This window comes from Leucoraja erinacea, chromosome 7 (assembly GCF_028641065.1).
Source record: "Leucoraja erinacea ecotype New England chromosome 7, Leri_hhj_1, whole genome shotgun sequence".
NCBI classification, from domain to species: domain Eukaryota; kingdom Metazoa; phylum Chordata; class Chondrichthyes; order Rajiformes; family Rajidae; genus Leucoraja; species Leucoraja erinaceus.
Window position 1 is genome coordinate 37,942,389 of NC_073383.1, and position 21,990 is coordinate 37,964,378.

The following is a 21,990-nucleotide window of genomic DNA, read 5'->3' on the forward strand; positions in this document are numbered from 1 at the left end:
AATCATTACATAGGGAGAAAGCAGAAATGGGGTACTGATTTTGGATGATCAGCCATGATCATATTGAATGGCTGTGCTGGCTCAAAGGGCCGAATGGCCTACTCCTGCATCTATTTTCTATGTTTCTGTGTTTCTTCACACAAATGTTGTCTGATCTGCTGAGTTCCTCCAGTAGTTTTTTTTTACGCAAAAGGACAATGCTATTATGTGAATAATTAAATTAGAAGAAGCCAAAGGTTCTGTTCACCTCAGCAATTGATTAAATTCACAGCTTGCCAACTCATTTATCACAAGGTGAAACTGGAAGCAGCTGAAACTGCTAAGGATGGCAAAACAGTAGAAACGGTGACACTTCATAAATTGCATTCCAGAAATGTATAATCAATCATGAAGTTAAATAAGCGGGAGATTTGACTCCATAAAAGGCATGATTACATCAGTGCTGCAACAGTCTGAAAATGTCATATCTAAGCTTGAAGATATCCTGCTTATTAAGACCGCAACACTAAAATAAAGGCAGGAAAAGCAATGAGTCTATCCTTCACTTTACCCAATGGATTTCACTTCATTTAATGTAAGGTTCCTTAAGATATATCTAACAGAACATCCTCTTTTTCTGCAGTAAATACTGAGGCAAAGCAATTAATTAATGTCAGCTATTTCCTTGTTGTATAACTTACTAAAGCACCTTTGGTTTAGTTTCGAGATACAGCATGGAAACAGGCCCTTCGGCCCACCGAGACTGCACTGACCAGCGATCCCTGCACATTAACACTATCCTACGCACACTAGGGACAATTTACATTTATACAAAGTAAAGGACTATTAATTGCAACTGTTCTGTCTGGAGGTGGTGTACGCAGACTGGGATGAATGAGGGCAGAGGAAAGAGAAAATACACCAAAATTGGTACTGCAAGATACTGAACACTGCAGTTGCTGGAAATCTAAAATTAAAATAAAATCTTGAAGATTTAAAATTGGCTAAGTTTCAGCATTTTAAAAAATGTCACATTTGTATCTAAGAGTTCCAGCAATTTACCTCTTATCTCCTGCTGACCGACTTACTGGGAATTTCCGGCATTCCTGGATGATCAGCCATGATCATATTGAATGGATGAATAGCCTACTCCTGTACCTATGTTTCTATGTAGACCCAGTCTGATGACCTAACATGCCAATTAACCCCCACCATCCCTTGAGATGTTACCTGACTGTTTAGTATTTCCAGAATTTCCTTTTCTTTTATTTCATATTTCCAGCGTCTACAGTAACTTGCATTTAAAGGAATGCTTGCCTTGGAAGTGATTTAGTTTGGATTCACCAAGATGATTTGTTAGGGAAGTTTCACTGAAATAACCTGGGAGAAGGAGTGGAGCCAACTTTTAAGAAGTCAGAGATACACGGCTGTGAAGCTCGCCGGGCATTAAGGGTCTACCCCGCTTACGCGACTTTTCAGCAAACTGTCTGCGACCTTCAAGCTCGGGGGCAGTCGCCTGAAAAAACCGCGAGTTGGAACGACCGTCAGCGCGAACACACACACACACAAACACATCGCAAAGGCAGGGGAGTGCTGTCTGAAATTCACACGGTGCAAAGCCAAGGTGATACCCGCGATCAACAGTAAGGTTAAAGACGGCTAGCACAGTGTACAGTAAGTCCTTTAAAAAGAGCGGGGGGGGGGGGGGGGAAGGGAGAAGGGGGGAGAAGAGGAGGGAAGGGGAGAGAAGGGAGAGAATGAGTGGAGACATTTTTAAGAAATCAAACAACTTTAAATGAAAGCCAGAGATACACAGCTGTGAAGTTTAGCATTACGGGTCGGTTTTCCTTGGTTCTGAAAACTCATGCTTACGTTTTCTTTCCCCCATGAGCCAATTAAAATGCCCGGTAGGTAAAGGAGATTACCTATGGCTACCTCGACTACCTACAATGACATGGCGACCACCACCACTGCACTATGACTTCAAAAGTATCAATTTTCTCCGTGCCGACCAATTTTTGCTCGCAGAAAAATTTTCAACATGTTGAAAACATTTCCGCTACCAAACTGAGGCCGCGAGTAGTAACCACTATGCGGGAACTCCTCTTGACCATGAAGGAGACTTACCAGAGACCACCTACGACCATTTGTCGACCATGCTGCGAGCTTGTGGCGAGTGCAGACTCTCCTAAACTCGACAATAAGGTCGCCATAGTAGGACAGGCCCATAAATTTTACCAGTCGGTTACCCTTGGTTCTGAAAACTACTGATTACCTTTCTTTTCCCCAATGAAATTCACTGGGTCAGCACCGGCTACAACCTACGAGAACCTGCAAGAACCTTCGGCCTCCTGGCAACCCACCTATGGCTCGAAAATTCTCGCTACTCTCCATGGAGGTTTGATTCTAGTCGCCGCTAATTTTTCAACATGATGAAATATTCACAGAGATCATAATGAGGCCGCGACTAGTTCCCAGAATGCGGGAATTCCTCACGACCATGAAGGCGACTCCCCAGCAACCACCCGCGAACATGTGGCAACCATGTGGCGACTGCATAGTCTCCTGCAGTCGCCTAAGTGGGACAGGCCCATTAGGCTATGTATGCTCAAATCACAGAGTATTTTGAAGGCTAAAATCAATATGTGTTTGGGTATTAAAGAAATCAGCCCAAAGGGTCAGGCATGACTGAATTATGTATAGAGAGCAAGGCCTTACTTTCACATGTTACAACTATAGAAAAGTGAGAACAGAAATGGGTATTTGCCTTGCCAAGCATGAGGCCCATACACAATTCCATTTGCCCACATTAGGCTCATACCCACCATGCCATTCCTATCTATCCAAATGTTTAAACATTATAATTGTAGTTGCCTCAAACACCATCTCTGGCGGCTGGTCCCAGGTAACCTCCACGCTGTGTGTATAAAACCTACCCCTCAAGTCTCCTATGAATTTCTCCCTTCTCACCTGACACCTTTTCCCTCTAGTTCTAGACTCCCTTGCTCTTAGAAATATCTATCCTATCTACGCCGTTTTTTTATTAACTTTTACAAGGTCACCTCTCAGTTTCTTTATCCATGGAAAGATTTAATCTAGCCAATCTCCCCTTATTACAATAGCCCTCCAATACAGGTATAATCATGATCAATCTCTTCTGCACTCTTTTAATTTCTACATTCTTCCTGTCGTGTAGCTATCAGAACTGTCAACAATGCTCCATGATCCGGAAGTGGTGGCGCTGGTAAACGGCTGCAGCTCGCCTGCAGTCCGTTTGTCTTTACTTTTTTATGTTGTTGTTTTTCGTTTTGTCTAGTTAGTTTTTGTTTTTAGGTTGTGTTTAGGTGGGGGTGGGGGTGGGGGGTTGAAACGGGGCTTGCTGTCTCTCCCTTCGGGGGAATCCGACTTTTTTGTCGTATCCCCCTTCTCTGCCTCCGTCTACACTGAGGCCTAATGGCGGAGCTGGCGGCCTCGAGACTCCGGAGGCAGAGCCAGTCAGGACTTGCCCTGGGCTCGCTCCCGTGAGGGCGGTCCGACTCGGGGTTGAGACTCTCCCGTGAAAGCGGCCCAGCCCGAGAGTGGAATGGCGCTCCCGTCGGACCGGCCCAGCTCGAGGGTGGTACGGCGCTCCCGTCGGAGAGGCCCAGCTCAAGGGAGGAACGGCACTCACGTGAGGGCGATCTGGCTCGGGGCTGGAACGGTGCTCCGGTGGCTGGGACGGCGTTCTGGCGGAGGTGACCCGAGTCCGGGGTTTAGCCGCGGGCCAGCGGCTGCGTCCGTTGGACTGGATGGCGGCAGCTTCAACCACCCCGGGCCGCGGTGTTTGAGCCGGCCCGTTTGCGGGGTTCAGTGAGCCGCGGTACTGTTTGTGCCATCGCCCGGTGGAGTATCGCCTCAGCGCAGAGGGAGAAGAGGAGGGAAGAGACTGCAGCCCTAAGATTTTTGCCTCCACCACAGTGAGGAGGTGCTTGGAGGACTCACTGTGGTGGATGTTAATTTGTGTTTAGTGTTGTTTATTATTGTATGATTGTATGTATGACTGCAGGCACATAATTTCGTTCAGACCGTAAGGTCTGAATGACAATAAAGGTATTCTATTCTATCCTATTCTATGCGCAGCCTAACCGAGGTTTTGTATATCAGCAATATGATGTCCCCTGTTGAAAGAACTCAGGGAAGGATCTCGGTTCTCGAAACTGGGCTGGGATTTGTTAAGGGAGCAGCCATTTAAACAGTTTCGCAACAAGCAGTGCAATTACAGTGCTGCATGGAAAATGTTACTGTCACATATATATCCAATACAGAAAACAACTACCCTCATGATTTGCATCAGGTAGCTCCTGGTTGAGGTTCAAAGTGGTATAAAATTCCCAGGAAACCATCATAATCATATTTCATTCCAGGAAACAGTTTCATATGAATTGTAATAAATGAAAGAGCATTATGCTATCAAGATCCAAGGTCTTGATGGATCAATACCCATCAAAACATCTAACAAAACCCCTGTTGAGGTTCAACATGTTTTAAAGAACAATTTCATCCTTTGATATCTTCCATTCTCAAAACTCCTTGTATCAAAGATTTCCCTACTATCATAGACATTTCTTGACTGTGACATAATCCTCATTAAATCCAGCTCATTGTTCTTTCTTCTGTAAAATGTAATCACATTTATCTTACTCATTATAAAGATGCTGTTGCTAAGTTAAAATTAGTCATCACATGTAAGTTTAGTTATCAAAATATTTTCAAGAATAAACTGCCATTTGACTGGTCATTTTGTCCATAGGAAGATAAAAAATAGTTACGTGTAATTGTAATAGTAAGTCCTACGGCCATCGAGCATTTTGCTTTAGTAATTTAGTAATGGCTGATCTGATCTAATTCTGGCTGCATTTCCACTTTCCACATGCCTGTTACATCGACACTGAAAATCAAGTCATTTAATGTTGCAGCACAACATAATTCAAATGTACATCCATATACCTTTCAAATTTGTTTCCTTATTTCTAGTGTCTCCAACATAAAGGTGTTGCTATTCCCACGTATCTGTATGTTTGGCTTTAACCAAGCTACTAGGATAATATTTGGAACACCTTTGCAGGTAAACGTACCTGAGCTGCTAAATTCAGTACAACTCCCAAAGTTTAGTTGCTTTATTAATTTGTCCATTTTATTCTTGTCAGCTGGACGGAGCCCACTTCCCAGCAACATGATAGGTTCATCTCTTCTCTGGCTTGCAGATGACTATTCATTGAAAGATTCAGAAAAATATCTCAAATACAGCAAGACAAACATTTTGCAAATGCACAAATAGCTAAATATTTACTCTTAATGATTAAACATGTATTTAAAGCATAATGCCTGACATTATGGATTTGTAATTAAGATGCCATTAATTGTATCTCTTCCTTTGAAAGCGTGGTATAAAATGCTTTTATTGTTATCTATTTAAACAGAATTGGAACCAAATATAATTATTTGCACAAATTACGCATGTATTACAAATTCCACCCCAATAATGACTACTCCTTACTGGAGTAAGATCCATGATAAAATTAAGACCTAAAATAAACGATAAATGAACCAGAAAATAGAAATACGTAGACCAGGCTATATTCTGCTTGCATGAACATGCAACACCTGGTATATGAATTATGCAGAAGAAATAAAGAATAAACCGGGGGATTTGTTCCTAAACATTGTTCTTTTGTAAGCATGTGGGTATTGAAAGAAAGACTGGGCTCTTCCATGAAACCCCTCATGCAAAATAAAGTGGCATTCATACGTTTGGCTAATGTACAAATAAATCTTCCATTGCACATCAAACTGCACACCAATCAACTGACAAATGTGATGCGATAATAACATTTCTGAAAGGAGCTAAATGCTCATTTAATTATCTATGAAAAATAATTAAAGAACAATTCAGTGAAAAGATTGTTTTTAAGCACTAAAGACAATTTTTACACATTGAAAGAATAATGTCAAAATACAGAATACACACCATAAAACACTGCTCAACAAGTGGATTTTCATCTTCCGGGGATTGCTGCAGAGCGGCAATCAGTTCTTCTGCATTTGCATAATCCTTAGGCCGCATTCCAAAGATATTGCTGGGGACAAAATATAAAAGTGAAAATGTCAGTAATCTGCTGCATGTTAGATTTATTCTCAACAGGCAAGATAAAATATGGTGTTCAATTTTTCATCTCATTTACACAGCATTGCCTCTACTTACTCAGGAGACTATGCAACCTTGGCATGTCTCCAACAATGCTACTTCTATAGATGCATCGTAAACAGTCTTCTATCGGGTTGCATCACAGCTTAGTTTGGAAACAGCTCTACCCAAGACCCCAAGAAATTTCAGTTGTGTAAGTAGCCCAGTCTATCACACAGACCAGACACCCCACCATCAACTCTGTGTACACTGCACACTGCTTTGGGAAAGCAACTAACACATTCAAGGACCTATTTCACCCCTGGCTCTTCCCTCTTCTATCAGGCAGAAGATATAAAAGTTTGAAAGCATGTACGATCAGACTCAGAAACAGCTTCTTCCTCAGTTATCTACTACTGAATTGTCTTCCTATAGGTTAGGTGGTTGTCCTCATCTTCCATCGCGAACGCTGGACCTTTTCTCTGTAACTGTAATAGTCCAATGCTGCAAAACTATATTATGCACTCTGGTACTTTTTCTGTTTGCATTACCTGTTGTACTTGTGCAAGGCTTGATTGTACTCTTGTATAGTATAATCTGATTTAATTTGATAGCACACAAAAGTTTTTCATTGTAACTTGATATACTGACAATAATAAACCAATAACAATACACTATTTTTATAAAAATCTATATCTCATGCTTTTGAACAACCAGTTTTTCAAAACAAATGGCATATAAATATCCATTTTCAGATTACATGGTTGCATGAAGGACATAATTTTAATCGCACCAACTCTGGATGATTACCCATATGCTTCACTGACTGATCATAGCTAGTCAAAAGGTAAGAGCTTTGAGGGATGAAATAATCTATGCCTGTTTGACCAATCAGAAAATTTTCAAGAAAATATGCTTTGAAGTAATTTTGAAGAGTATTTACTTTTTTTCCTAAGTGTTCTGACTGCAAGTATTATCATGGAATTCTTATACAAAAGGTGACAAATTGAAAGTCCAATATATATGATATTTAAATAGGTGAATCTGACGAATGTAATGGATTTAACATGTCCTCAGCAGGTTAATCAGAAGGATATGGCAGAGACAGAGGAACTGTGCTAAATAGATCCCATCTTGCAGGAAGGTAGGCAAGTGGTTACAAATGGCAGCAGCGGAGGTCCGCGGAGGTCCGGAGTGGCCAGCGGTGTTTAAAAGTAACGGTGAAGCCAGAGGGAGCAAGCGAAAGCAGCAGCTGAGGCCAGCAGCAAAAGTACCGGTGGGGACAGCTCGAGAGGTCGAGGATGCACCAGAGTCCATAGGCCGGTGGGTCCTTCAAAGTAAAAGCTGGACTGGTGAAATCCTTCCCAATAAAAGCCCTGTTGAATGTTATGCATTATTCACTATTCCTTCACAGTAAAAGCGGGACTGTTTGGATGTAATGCATTGGTCACTGTTATTAATAGTAAATCTGTGTGCATAGAAGGAATATGGTTTAAAATGTTCTAGTTGGCTATTAACATGAAATGTTGGTTAATAGTATAAATCTATTATTATAAGGATTGGTAATAGTCAGTGGACTGGATCACTTCTTAGTGTGTAAAATTATTAAGTCCAGTGCAGAAAACACAGTGAGAGAACAGAAGATGTTCTCAGAAGAATGAACAGAAGAACAGAGAGAACACCTGAATAGCACCAGGCTTTTCAAATTGTGAGAAAGGTGCCCCAGTTTGATTCTGGGTGTAATTTTGAGAAATGGACCAAAGTCTTGGAGGCTTCGTTCATTTCCAATGATATCTCTGCAGAGGAGAAGAAGAGAGCATGGTTCATATTAGGCTTAGGAAGAGAGGGTTATCAGACCTTACGTATGTTACTAAAGCCAGCAAAGCCCACAGACAAAATGTACGAGGAGTATAAGGAGGCATCAATGGTTCATTTCTCGCCAAAACCTCCAAGGGCATCCAGAGACAAGGAACCTGAACTAAAGAGGGCAGGGAGTCCTTCAAAGGGCAAAAGTCAAGAATAAAGTGACAAAAGTATGGGCAAAGTGACAAAAGTCAAGTGCCAAGTGACGAAGGTCAAGTTCAAAAGGCCAAAGGTAAAGGGACAAAAGTCAAATGCAAAGGGACATTACCATCCAGAGGGCAACCCTAACTATTCAAGCTGCAATCAAGGGTATGAAGGTACGGAGAGAGATCCGGAACAAACAGAAGGCAGCAACAGTAATACAAGCAGCATTTAGAAGGCACAGAGTATACCGTCCATACAGGGCAATTAAATTAGCAGCTATAATAGTGCAAACCCATTATAGGGCACACCTTCAAATGGAAAGTGATCGCAAGACTTACATGAAGGTACGCAGAAGCGTTGTACTGCTTCAGGCTGCCTACCGAGGAATGCTTGTTCGAAAGCAATTGCGGAGCATGCACAAATCTGCCAAGGTCATACAGACTTATTATCAGATGCATAAACAGCGTCAGTATTTCAAGAATCTACGCTGGTCTGCCATTGCTGTACAGCAACGATACAGAGCTTGCCAGATAAGAGATGTCCACGTGAGGCATTATAATAGTTTGAAATAAGCAGTGGTTTGTATTCAGGCCTTCTACCGCAGGATTAAAGCCAGAGAATTGGTTGAGAAAATCAAGGCAGCATGCCATATTGTCAGTCTTAATGATGTGCATTACAAGAAATAAATTCTTGATGCAAAAGGCGGCTGTAGTCACTCTGCAAGCTGCATACCGTGGTTACTGATCAAGGGTATGCTACAGAGCTATGCGACAAACAGCCATTTCGATCCAGAGATGGTACAAAGTATGCAAAATAGGGCATTCCCAGTTTGTGCAATATCAAGTCAATGAGGTATGCAACCATTAGTATTCAGGCTGCCTACAAGGGTATGGTGGTTAGGCAGTGGGTTAAGCTACAGAGGGCTACTGTAAAAGTTCAGTCAGTACTTTGTATGAGTTGGTATAGGAAAGACCTAAGGAGACAAATAGATGCACAACAGAAAAGCTGAAACGATACAAAAGGCTTAAAAGATATCGGAAAGACTTCCTCAAACTGAATTATACAGCAGTTGTAGTGCAGTCTCACTACCGTGCTTATGTAGTAAGAAAAATATACAGATCGCAAATCAAAGCCACTGTTGTATTGCAAAGACAATATAGATCCTACTTCTTGAGGAATAACCAGAAAGGTGATTTAAGAAGGCAAATAGATGAACAACATAAAAGGCTTAAACGATACAAAGAACGGTTAAATAAATGTGTGACAATGACCAAAAACCTGTTAATAGTAAAGTCTAAAGAAGAGAGGCTTGTCGGTCGAGACAAAAGTATGCAGGACCGATTGCAATTAGGCCACTTCACTATAGTCCAGCATGGAGCTTCCTTCACCGAGCAATGGACAATGCATTGCAATGGACATTATGCATTGCAGAATCTCATTAAACAACAAGAGCCGATAAATACGCAGCAAATGAAAATTGAACAACAGAGGAAGCTGCTAGAAAATGAAAACTTGCAGCCATGAGTCAGATCCCACCTACAAAGAGGAAAACAAAGCAAATACATGAACCAGAAAATGAAACGCAGAATATCAGGAACAGGAAGAAATTTGCAAATTAGATTAGGACATTTAAAAGGGAAGAAGCAGAGATACAGGCAGAGCTAGAGCGATTAGAAATTGTTTGCAATTTACACATAAAGGAACGGAAAATGATAACACATAGAGCAAGGGGTAATGTATTTGGTTTAAGGAAGATGAAGATGAGTGGAATGAAAAATTATAAGTGCTAAGTTTAGATACGATTATTATGTAAGATGACTGTAATAATATAATTTTTGCAACAGCGTGTTAATAAATTATATTTAATGTAATCAAAATGGTGTTATCCGCCTCCAAGTTAAAGGGGGAGCAGTATGGTGTATATTATACAAATGGTGTTACCTGCCTCCAAGTTAAAGGGGGAGCAGTGTGATGTATGTGATATAATTAGCATATGTTATGTCTTGTGCGAGGGGACACATGTGCTGGGGGAGACTCAAGGTGGCGTCCTGGAATAAAGAAGCTTGCTAGTTTACTCCCGTATCTGAGTGTTCTTTTAAGTCAGTTCCAAGCACCCAAATACACAACACAGACCAGCCTACCATGTCTGACTGACTTTGGTACCTTCCCACACAGTGGGAAAACTTTGATTCTGCTGTGTGGGGATGTTTTATGTCAAATTCTACAGTGTGGTGTGTTCTTTATTTTTATTGTATGGCTGTATGGGAATTTCATTTCACTGTGCCATCTGGCACATGTGACAATTAAATGTATCTTGTATCTTGTATGTGGTACTTTGTCAAAGGCCTTGCTGAAATCCATGCAATCTATATCACGCTGCCCTCATCAATCCCCTTGTTCACCCCTTCAAAAATGTCATTACTTTACATATCGTGGAAAAATCAAAATGATCTAATGTTGGCTGGATCCACAGTGTTTTTTGAGATAACAATTTAAAAAAATATTCCATGAATTTGTCCTCAAGCCAATTCGATTCTATTTAAATCAGGGAAATGGGGGAAGGTCCACAGCAGGAATGGCAACCTACGGCGCTCGGGCCGAATGCGGTCCGTAACCCGAAATCATCCGCATGCAGGCGGTTTTTTTTCCCCGGAATTATCTGGCCCGCAGACTTCCTCCCGGGTCCGAGGCCGTGCGCCCAAGTGTGGTGATGCAAGAAGGCTGCAATGGCAGAGCCGTGCCGAGCAGTGCCGACGCCGAGCTCTGGCTGTACCGCATCCTGCGCAAAGCCGCCGGCACGGCTACGCACCTTCTGTGTCTGGGCTTCAATGTTGGGATTGGAGTGAGTGTGAGTATTTGAGCCACCACCATCAGGACAGAGCCAAGGCAATAGTCCCTAAGTACGCCATGTTCGTGAGCGCCCATAACTAGGGGCCAGAGCTCTGGGTGGCGTCCTCGAAGGGGCGGGATCTATGTGAACATGTGATTTGATACCTGCCATCTGGGGTGGGATGGAGATGGGATCCATGTGTACACGTGATAGATGTGGCCCGTCATCCGCTCACAGACATGCGTCCCGGCCCCGATGCAGAAAAAGGTTGCCGACCCCTGGTCTCCAGTATAAAAGACAAAATGGATTTAATGATGAGGTTTAATAGCCCAAGGGACAACGAATGACAATTTGACAAATAAAGAAAATATACAAAGATAAGGACGAGAATGGAAACACAAAAAATATTTTCTGAAAAATGTATTGAATTAGACCAGAAACTTAGACTCTTGGATATAATCTACAGTCACCCAATCTGCATTTGACCCTCAGACACACAGGAGACCACATTTGTGAGCAGTTAATCTTGTTTGTTAAATTGGAAATTACTGATTCACTGCAAAGAATGCTTCAGGTCTCAGTGGAGTAAAAGGTTGAGAAAATAATCAATTGTCTGCAGTTATAGTCATAACCTACATCAATTTAATTTATATTTGTTTGGTTCTAGCATACCTCAATTCAACATTTCTCCAGCATGGATAAGTACATTAATTATTTTTTTTTTTTCAAATATATTTATGAAAACCTGAAAAAAGGGGAGGCTTACTTTATTCTGGAGTACTTTTTAAATAATTGTATACAAAACAAGTGATCTAAATAACAATTTAAAAAACAGTCACCTATTGACGGAGGCCAGGATATTTCAAACGTATCTAGGCAGGGTCAAGCTTTTATCCAGCCAGAGTTGCCGTGCAAAAGATCAGGAGCAAGAAAGAAATATAGTCATAAAATATTCACAGTTGATGTGCTTGCTCTCTCTCTTCGATAAGCTCCATCTACAGTTTCAAACTAAATTGAAATTCCAGAAGCAAGTCTCTGGCTATACAATAAATATGGAACAATTCCCTCTTGGGGATGGCAGCCGGTGAATCGTGGATCGGCTCTACGTGGATCTTGACCTCAGCCACAAATACTGCAGCATTCTGAATTTTTGTAACCTCTTGTGCTTCTGATGTCTCCTGTGAAAGTTTGGATGGAATGTGTACAAAGTGAAGCATTTGATTCAGAGACCAGAGCTTGTGTGCTAACTCGAGGCAGATTTTTACAGTTAGTTAAAGAGCCCAAGAGACAATGCACAAATGGCAAAGAAAAGTTCTCCATGCTTTGCAGAATCAGCATTTAAGAAAACTGATCACATTAAAGGTATAGAAAGGGGAAAATACCCAAAACAGTAATTTCACCTATTACCAATCAGACTATTTCCAAACTAAGCAGCACAGTAATTGCTTGAATATAACATAATACATGAAATATAAAGTCATATCAAATGGTCACTTTCATAGCAGTAAGAGCCTAGAGCGATAGCACTCACATGGTGATTACATGGAATGGCAAGGGAGCATAACCTCACTGCAGAGATGACTACCAAATGTTCATCAATACCGAAAAATAACAGGGGTAATATATTTTCCCCCAAGTTCTTCACATCTGCCCATCACCTGCACACTCCTCCATTGGGTCTGCATTGCTCTCATCTGCTCACCGCGACTCCATGATTTAGTCCAATACTTCACCTTGCTTTCCATTGAAATCCCATTGTCACCCCCGCCAAACACTTCCCAGCCTCTGCCACTATCTGCACAAGTCTTTCCCTCCCCTGGCCACACCCATTAATCCCCCCTCCTCTCCTGGATCCATCCATCGCTTGCCAGCTGTCGCACCATCCTCCCCCTCAGTTTTTGGAAGTGGCTAACTCCCCTCCATTCTTCCAGGCCAAATGAGGAGTCTCGACCTCCAAATATGCCGCCTAACCTGCTGAGCAGGCTACAACAGTTTGTTTGTTGCTTGTAAAGTATTGGTCTGTTGTGATGTTGGAAATGTAGCGTCTAATTTACCTATAATTGTCCCACACCGTAATTAAATAAGATTAGATAATCTGCTGTATGATGCGGACTAAGCGAGAAATGGCACCGAGACATCAGGCTTTACAGCCTTTTTTGCCAATAGATCTACAATTTTTTTTACATTCAGCTGAGAGGATGGGCAATAATTGAATTTTTTGAATCAACCAAATTATGTGTAAATCTTGGCAAAAAAGGAGCAGGAATAGAATCAAAATTTAGTAAAGGATTCATGCATTGCTAGCCCATTTTGGTCAAGTCTGTGTTTCTGTGTATAACAAGACAAGCTGCTGAATGGTGCCAGTAAGTCTAGGTCCCAGATCAATGTTGCAGAAAAGAAATGTAGAGTATCTCTTCAATTGACAGAATGAATGAGATTTTTGCAGAGGACCTCCAATGTAGTCTAGATAACCATATAACCATATAACAATTACAGCACGGAAACAGGCCATCTCGGCCCTACAAGTCTGTGCCGAACAATTATTTTCCCTTAGTCCCACCTGCCTGCACTCATACCATAACCCTCCATTCCCTTCTCATCCATATGCCTATCCAATTTATTTTTAAATGATACCAACGAACCTGCCTCCACCACTTCCACTGGATGCATGAAGTTGATTGGATTACTGCAAACAAATTGTAAATAATGTAAATAATGTTGCGAGACAGTTACCCTGCTGTTTGTTGATTGGTTAAAAGTGTTAAGTCCTGGCAGGTTTGTTTGAGTTCCAGGGTAAATGTTGCAATATTGGGTTAAGTTAGCTTCCTTCCAGAAGCTTATCCTAGAAACAATGTATGGGGGACTCTGTAATTGGTTTGGGGAACTGTCAATAATGTATTGATGTAATTAATATGTTTGATTGGATTGTAGTTTATAGTTTTATAGGTCCATGAACCGTGAGGGGCCAAACTATGTAGTTCGGCCCTCACGGTTCGTGGACCTATAAAAGGTGTTTCAATCTTGGATCGGTGTCGATCTGCTGGAAGTGCGCTTGGCACTGCGTGACCTTTTGTAGTGTTTCTGCTTACACGAGGCTGAAGGGCATGGCCAGGCAGATACAAGGATCAAACCTGCGGTGGTTTAGGTATAGTATAGGGGAATTTGCTGTTCAATCTAAAAATAAAGTTTAGTTGTTCCAGTGCTTGACTCAGTGGTTTTTGACTGAACTAGACTGGGGGGTAAGCTTTGGAATAGCATATTTACAGATGCACTTCTGACAGGACAGTAGACACTGGATTGATGGCATTGTGGATGGACTAAACAGGATGTTAACAACTTTTGACTTCAATTGCATTTTAAGCCTTGGAGTCATGGATGAATATGGCAGTGACATGAAAACATGTTTTGAAATGTAACAAAATTATGGTATAAAATATAAAAGTAGAGGTAACAAACTTGACCAATTCATTAGCTAATTTGCAATAGAAGCTTCATTGTTTGTTTTATTTATAAAGCGTATTACACCATTTCCCTTCCATGTTCTCCCATACCTCCCTCCCTTTCTCACTCTCACCCTGTCCCTGTGTCCGTCACCACTCTCTTCCCTTCTTCTGCTTGCTCTATGTCTCATGGGTATTCCCAGTAAACCATTTACTTCAAATAGCCTGCGTAATGCCTCCCTCTATCACACTGCTCCCCGGAATTGAGTTGCACACATTTACTTTTCCCCCTTTATAATTATGAAATGTACAGAGTGCATTGGTATCATTTCCCTTCTGATTTTAATTTTAAATTATACAGCACCCAAACAAAAATATCTGTAAGAGGCTTGGGGAACTCTGAAGACTTGACAGGTATGACTGGTTCGGTACTTAAACTTGTGACCTTCTGCGTTAATGTAACGGTGCTGCCAATGAGCCAAAGCCAATCTTCTCAGCTGCCTGCCAGGCTCAAGCTCACCACAACTCCTTCGCTTCTCCTTTCAAATCTGGCTAATCTAACCGACCATACATTCTCCAAACGCTAATGATAGTTTCTCTGGCAAAGTCCCCCACCACCAGTCCGCTATCTGACTGTTCCCACCTTGGGTTCTTCTCTTTTCTCTCCATCATTGTAAATCCACAGTCGATCCTCGGACCCTCTCCCAATGATCCACTCCCAACATCTTTACCTTCACCATCTGCACAATGGGGGGATTGTGGAGGAAACAACATTAGGGCCTTACTTTCAAAAACATGAAGGGATCTTTCCAAATCATGTTGTGACATTTAATACCAAAAAGTAGTTTTTAACTAAAGTGTGAGCTAAACTTGCACCGAATTCAATAAAGTCTGCAGAAAAGTAGTCATTTTATATACAGTGCTATAAGAGGAAAGCCAAGCATTGCTTCAGGGAAATGAAAAAAAAAAGGCAGAGGCAATTGCACGTACCTGACAAAAAATTTTGAACACAGAGCAAGTTACAAAGGTGAGTTACAGGTTAGAAACGACCAAGTGCATCTTTAATTATGACGAGACCAAGTACAGACCCATTGGGTCTGTTCCCCCAACGCGTGGTTGCGGGGGAGGGCGGCATGCGGCGTCACGCACACTAACTACATCTCCGCACACACACTATCTACCCCCCTTGATATATTAATATTATTAATTTGCTCCTTTAGCTCCATAATCGCCCTATCTACTCACGCATAGCCCCCAACTCGCAGGCGCGTCTAGAGAGGGGGGGGGGGGGGAGTGAGGGTAGAGAGAGAGAATGGGGAGAGACAGAGAGAAGGGGGCAGAGACAGAGGGAGGGGGGTGGAGGGGGATGGGTGGGGGGGGGGGGTGTTGTTACCGAACTGAGCTCACTGGAATGAAAAGTCAGTGAAAGTGGCGCGATTAGAGACTGTGAGGCCTCGCATCCTCAGCACTTCTGAGACACCGGCTCTGTCGCGCTGGCTGTTCCCCCGCTGCTGGAAAAACAGCGGTTGAAGATACGATGTTTGGCTTGAGGCAGCGTGACAGATCCGGGCCGGGCACCTGCGGTAAGGAAAAATGTCGGCGTTTTTGGCGCAGAGCCGGGCGTCAGCAGGCGTTCTGGTCGCTGGTCAGCAGGAGGCGACAAAATGAGTGAGTGGGGGTGGGGTGGAGGATTTTATTAAAAAACGGGTACATAAAAAAGTCTAAATGTTTTGAGGAGTGAAACCTTGAATGTAAAAGAGAATTAGCTAGCAAAATGGAAAAAATGACGGAGATTCAGCGTGTGGTGCTGACGGACCAAGGAATCAAAGGCCGAATCTGACACTGACACACACACACGCACGCACGCACACACACACACACCACACCACACACACCACACACACACACACACTTTTGATAGATAGATAGATAGGTAGAGATAGAGATAGAGATAGAGATAGAGAGATAGATAGAGAGACAGATAGAGAGACAGATAGATAGATAGAGATATAGATAGATAGATAGATAGATAGATAGATAGATAGATAGATAGATAGATAGATAGATAGATAGATAGATAGATAGATAGATAGATAGATAGATAGATAGATGATATGATATAAAGGAGAGCCTCAGATTTCCTGGAAATTGCATTTTTTCCTTTATTCTTTAAGCCTAGCTGGGATATGTACATTGTTTATATAACTTTCTAATCAGTGAAAGGTAACATTTACTAAACTTTGAAATTAATATTTTGGGGTTGATTCTGCAAACTGGCAGAAGTTCTGACTGCAAAATGGGCACATACATTTCAATTGAAACTACCACTTGAACATTTGTAAATTTCACATATATTCCTGCCGACAGATTTGATGCTAGACTCATGGAAACAATTTTTGACGTGTACTTCATGGTCTGATGAGCTGAGCTGCTTAATGAGTTATACAGCTGCTAAACTTCATTGATTAGCTTACTAATATGCCATGGCTTGAATTTCAGACATACGCTTTCATTCAAATTTATTGTAACAGTTAAAACTTATTAAATGACGCATGTGGTTTTTAGGCTGCGATTATAATAATTAATTTAACACTCTTACGTTCCTGAAAACCCTTGAGTAGCTAATGAATGGAAATTTGGCACATTACCAATTCCTTCAAGCCTTCCACTCAGATGAAATGTAATTGTTTAAACCACAGCAATGCATCACGGGAATTGCAGCTCACTTACTTTAGTGTCATGACTCAGGACCATGTACATAGTGAACATACTGAATCAAGGCATTCGGAGAAACAGTAATAGCTCCCCTTTGTTCCCAACTACCGTTATCCACCCAAGTCAACCCAATGGTGATTAAGATTTCTAAGCAGCTGCCCAAAGTCCGTTTACCCTTTCAAACGTTTACATATAGTATGACTTTGTTGCAACATAAATGTTTACATGTTAGTGGATACATATCAGATTAAATATTTGAGATGCTGAGCTCATCTCTTCCTCCATCCTCCTGGGAGGAATGCCCTATTTATTTTCCTTGTTATTAAAACAATATCAGATAGCATTGTGGATTGCCACGAATTAGGAAGCTTTGAAGTTATTGACTTTATAATTTTCCACTAATAAATTGTATTTGGTGTTAAAAAAATCTTGAGAATATCAAATTTGTTGACTTCATTAACATTAATTTTTAATTAATGTAACATATTATTCTGTGTGCAGGCAGATGGCTGAGCAGTTGCTCTGAATGTAGAGCAGTTAAAACATCAGTAAACTCTACATTTACTTGGGAACCAGTGACCTGAAGTGGATTTCAACTCCAAAGATCGAACAGAAATTGGCCCCTGATCCAGAACTTGTTATGTATTAGAAGACAATGATTTCACTGTGATAAATGCATTAGGTCACAAAAACAGGACGGATCTGAATTAGACTATTTACAAAATGCATTGTTTAGGTTCAGTTTAATGAAGCCCCAAGAGAGTAGGCAATTTAACTTAGTAAAGAGAACCAGCAATATTATAAATTAGTCATTCAGAACTGCTGTAAATTCCTGAACAACCAAATAATTTGCGGCTGAATAGATTAATTGAGGCTTGGATCTAGAATTACCTTATGTCTAGGCAATAAATGTGCCTCCAGTAGCAATAAATGACAGATCATCAGAATACTACGCCTACTTACATATATTGAAAGAGCATGCGGGATTCTCTTGCATGATTAAGATGTCTTCTTTAATCCTTGCCGCCAATAGTTTAAGCAACTTTGTCTATGTTTCTCTGGCAACCACCTAAAACTGAACCATATTATTTCCAAAACAAATATCAAATCTGACTAAGACCCCAATCAAATGATTATCAAGACCCCTAAGAGTTTACTGTGAGCCCGACTCACCTCACTGCAACACCTACCCTTGACTCAACTACGCAACTCCTTGTAAATCTCAACAGCAATCTTTCTATCTCCTGTCCCCACCTGTTCATCACACAATGGCCTCTTCTGAAGACCTAGGTGCAGCCCAACTTGTTCAACTCACAAGAGAAAGGCCATCCCTTGTGTAAAGCAGATTCACTAAATCTCACACCATACACGTTACCAAACTTGCATGCCCGCCCTCCAGTGCTGCTCCTCCGTGTTTGCCATTGAATCCTAGGCTGTAATGTTTATCAAATTTTATTTACAAGTATTAGCTTCAAGAAATTATACAGTTAAAATTACCATCTTGATTTGGTCTTCTTCTGAGAAGAAATATTATTTTCTGTGACATCTGTACAAAGATGGACATTTGAACATGCTTTCCAAAGATTCCCTCAAGCATTTTATATATTACTCATATCAAAATTATTTGAGATTTAACTCAATTTTTTTTTAAAGATTGAAAGTCAGATCTACTTTGCCGACAGTAATTATAGGCATAAATTAGTTATTAAAGATTTAGACTAGAGACCTGCATTGCACTTTATCCATCTTCCCATGGAACCTCAGCAGAATATCATCCGGAATGACTGCCTCATCATTTTGAGACTCTTAACCCTCCCAAAGTATTTTCTTTTTCTTTTCAATATTGCTAGATTTAATTGTCATAATTGAATTCTAGCAGTTGAATGTTATCTTCAATAATGAAGTTCAATACAAAGTACACATATAGTATGCTGCCATACCCTGTGTACTCTTCTTTAATCAAGAGGTAAAACAACGGAGTAGGTGTTTTGTAGAAATGACCTAAAATTGGAGAATTCAAGATGCATACCCCTGGGTTGGAAGCTGCCCCAGCGAAATACGAGGTGCTGTTCCTCCAATTTGCATGTGGCCTCACTCTGACAATGGAGGATGCCCAGGCCAGAAAGGTCAGTATGGGAATGGGAAAGTGAGTTAAAATAGTTAGCAACCAGGAGATCCAGTAGGCCTTGAACGTCCGAGCATAAGTGTTCAGCGAAATGGTCATAGAATCTATGTCTCGCCAGTGTACAGGAGCCTACATCAGGAACACCCGATGCAGTTGATGCGTCTAGATGAGGTCCACCTGAACCTCTCGCTCACCCACGAGGACTGTCACGGTCCCTGGATGGAGTCAAGGAAGGGGGTATAAGGACACGTGTTATATCTCCTGCCATTTCAGGGGAAAGTAATGGGTGGGGTGGTTTGAGTGGGAAGGGATGAGTGAACCAAAGAGTTGAGTAAGAAGTTGGGATGTCATGTTACAGTTGTACAAAACGTTGGTGACCAGCACTTGGAGTAGTGTGGTCAGTTTTGGATAGAGGAAAGATACCATTAAACTGAAAACCATACATAAAAGATTTACGACGATGTTGCCAAGACACAATGGTCTGAGCTATAGGCATCGGTTGGGCAGGCTAGGACTTCATACTGTGGAGTGCAGGAGGCTGAGGGCTAATCTTGTTGAGGTATGAAATCATGAGGGGAATATATAGGTTAAATGCACACTTTTTCCCCAGGGTTGGGAAATCAAGAACTAGAGGGCATAGGTTTAAGGTGAGAGGGGAATGATTTAATAGGAAGCTGAGAAGCAACTTTTTCCACACAAAGGGTGGTGGGAATTCGTAACAAGTTGCTTGAGAAATAGTGGCAGGTGCAATAATAACATTTAAAAAGCAATTAAATTGGTGCATGGATAGGAAAGGTTCAGAGGGATACAGGCCAAATGCAGGTAAATGGGACCAGCTTAGATGGGGCATTTCGATGTTCCTGGCATGTTCGGAGGAAGGACCTGTTTCCGTACTGTATCTTGCCAACTACAAAGGTAATTTATTAGTTCAATTATCTCTGACATGCACAAAAAATTGAAAATTGTAAAATTTAAAGGTGTACAATGGTGGTGAAGTTACTGCTTCAATAATCCAGAAACCTTAGCTCAAATCCCACCACTAGAACGTAATTCCAGTTAAAACCTAGAAATAGAACTAGCTTCTAAATATGCTGAAAGAAACCGAAGAAGAAATTGAAAAGTCGAGGGATAGAAATTATATGGTGAAACTGCAACCAGTTTGGCATTATTGCATATCGTTGGCAGTCTTCGTGTATCAAAACCAAATTCCACAGAAAAAAAACCAGCGGGTAAGGTAGCATCTTTGATGAGAGAATAATTGAGTTAAGGTGACACCAGCAGAAAAGGCTGGATATCTGCAATTCACTATCAAAACGTGTGGGCTGGCTAAGATTTTTTTGCAAAACGAAGCTCAGGTTCCCCATGCGGACTAAAAACACATACTAACATTACATGACAAGCAAAAAAGAGTTTAAATAGTGAGAACAGGGTCAGTTACATACACGGAAACTCTCAGCTGGACAATTTCATGAAAAGCTTATGTTAGCATCTGAAATGTGGGAAGAGAATGGCCATGTGTTTGCAATGTGGAGATTTCATGGAGTTCTTGCCTTCTCTGTAGCTCACAGTAAGATTAAAGTTTGGAGAGTGGGTTGGGAGGAGAGGGAGATAATTCCATTTAAGTTGTGCAATACTTGGCCACACCATTTTATGTTGGCAATTTACTTCAAAATCTAGGGGTATTCCACTCACGGGCTCCTCATCATAATTTGATGAACTCAGATATTCTTCTTGCAAGAGGTGACAAGAATGGCTAAAATGCCATGTGTCTTAAGGGGTTGTTCCACTTGGGCGACCTAATCTGCGAGTTTAGAAGAGTGTGTTTGACCTTCAAACTCGCAGCATGGTCGACACGTGATCCTAAGAGGTCACTGGAACTCTCCTTCATGCTCGAGGGAAGTTCCCGAATACTCATGGCCTCAGCTAGGTCGCAGAAAAATGTTCAGCATGTTGAAAATTTTTACGCGAGTAAATTTGGTCGGCATGGTTCTTTTGAACTCGTAGTGCAGTGGAGTGGGGTCACTATTTAGTTATAGGCAGTCGAGGGCAGCCATAGGCAATCTCCTTCGCTGACCGGGCATTTTGATTGGCTCGTTGGAGTTTTCAGGACCAAGGAAAACTGACCGGTAGGTAAAATGCTCGCTAAACTTTATTGTACTTCTCAAAAGTGCCTCCATTCCTTCCTCCCCCCCCCCCCTTCTCTCCCCCTCTCTCTCCTTCTCCACCCCCCCCCCCCCCCCCCCTCCACGATCTCTAAAGGACTTACCATTACTGTGCAGCCGTTTTACCTTCCTCTTCATCGCGGGTGTGAATTTCAGACAGCGCTCCCACGCTTTCCCTGGCCCCTGCCTTTGTGATGTGTGTGTGTGTGTGTGTGTGTGTGTGTGTGTGTGTGTGTGTGTGTGTGTGTGTGTGTGTGTGTGTGTGTGTGTGTGTGTGTGTGTGTGTGTGTGTGTGTGTGTGTGTGTGTGTATGTGTGTGTGTGCGTGCACATGCCGAGGGCACTCGCCTGGATAGCCTCGAGCTGGATCGACCGCCCGCGTTGAAACAGCTAGCTGGATCGAAACGCTCGCGCGGTCAATTCAGCTCGAGGCTTTCCAGGCGAGTGCCCTCGAGCTTCAAGGTCGAAGACACCCTTCTTAACTCGCGGATTAGGTCGCCCAAGTGGGACAGCCCCTTTACAGCATACAATTACTGAAAACAAATCAGAACTACTAGAATTAGCTACTTA

General features: G+C 41.8%; 1 protein-coding gene across 1 annotated transcript in view; it reads right to left on the minus strand.

Annotated features, from left to right (window-relative positions):
* Positions 1-21,990, minus strand: part of bard1 (BRCA1 associated RING domain 1) — a 190,415-nt gene that overhangs the window by 32,288 nt on the left and 136,137 nt on the right. The window contains 2 exon segments of the mRNA XM_055638306.1: positions 5,094-5,226; positions 5,987-6,095. Coding sequence (XP_055494281.1) covers positions 5,094-5,226; positions 5,987-6,095 — 242 coding nt within the window.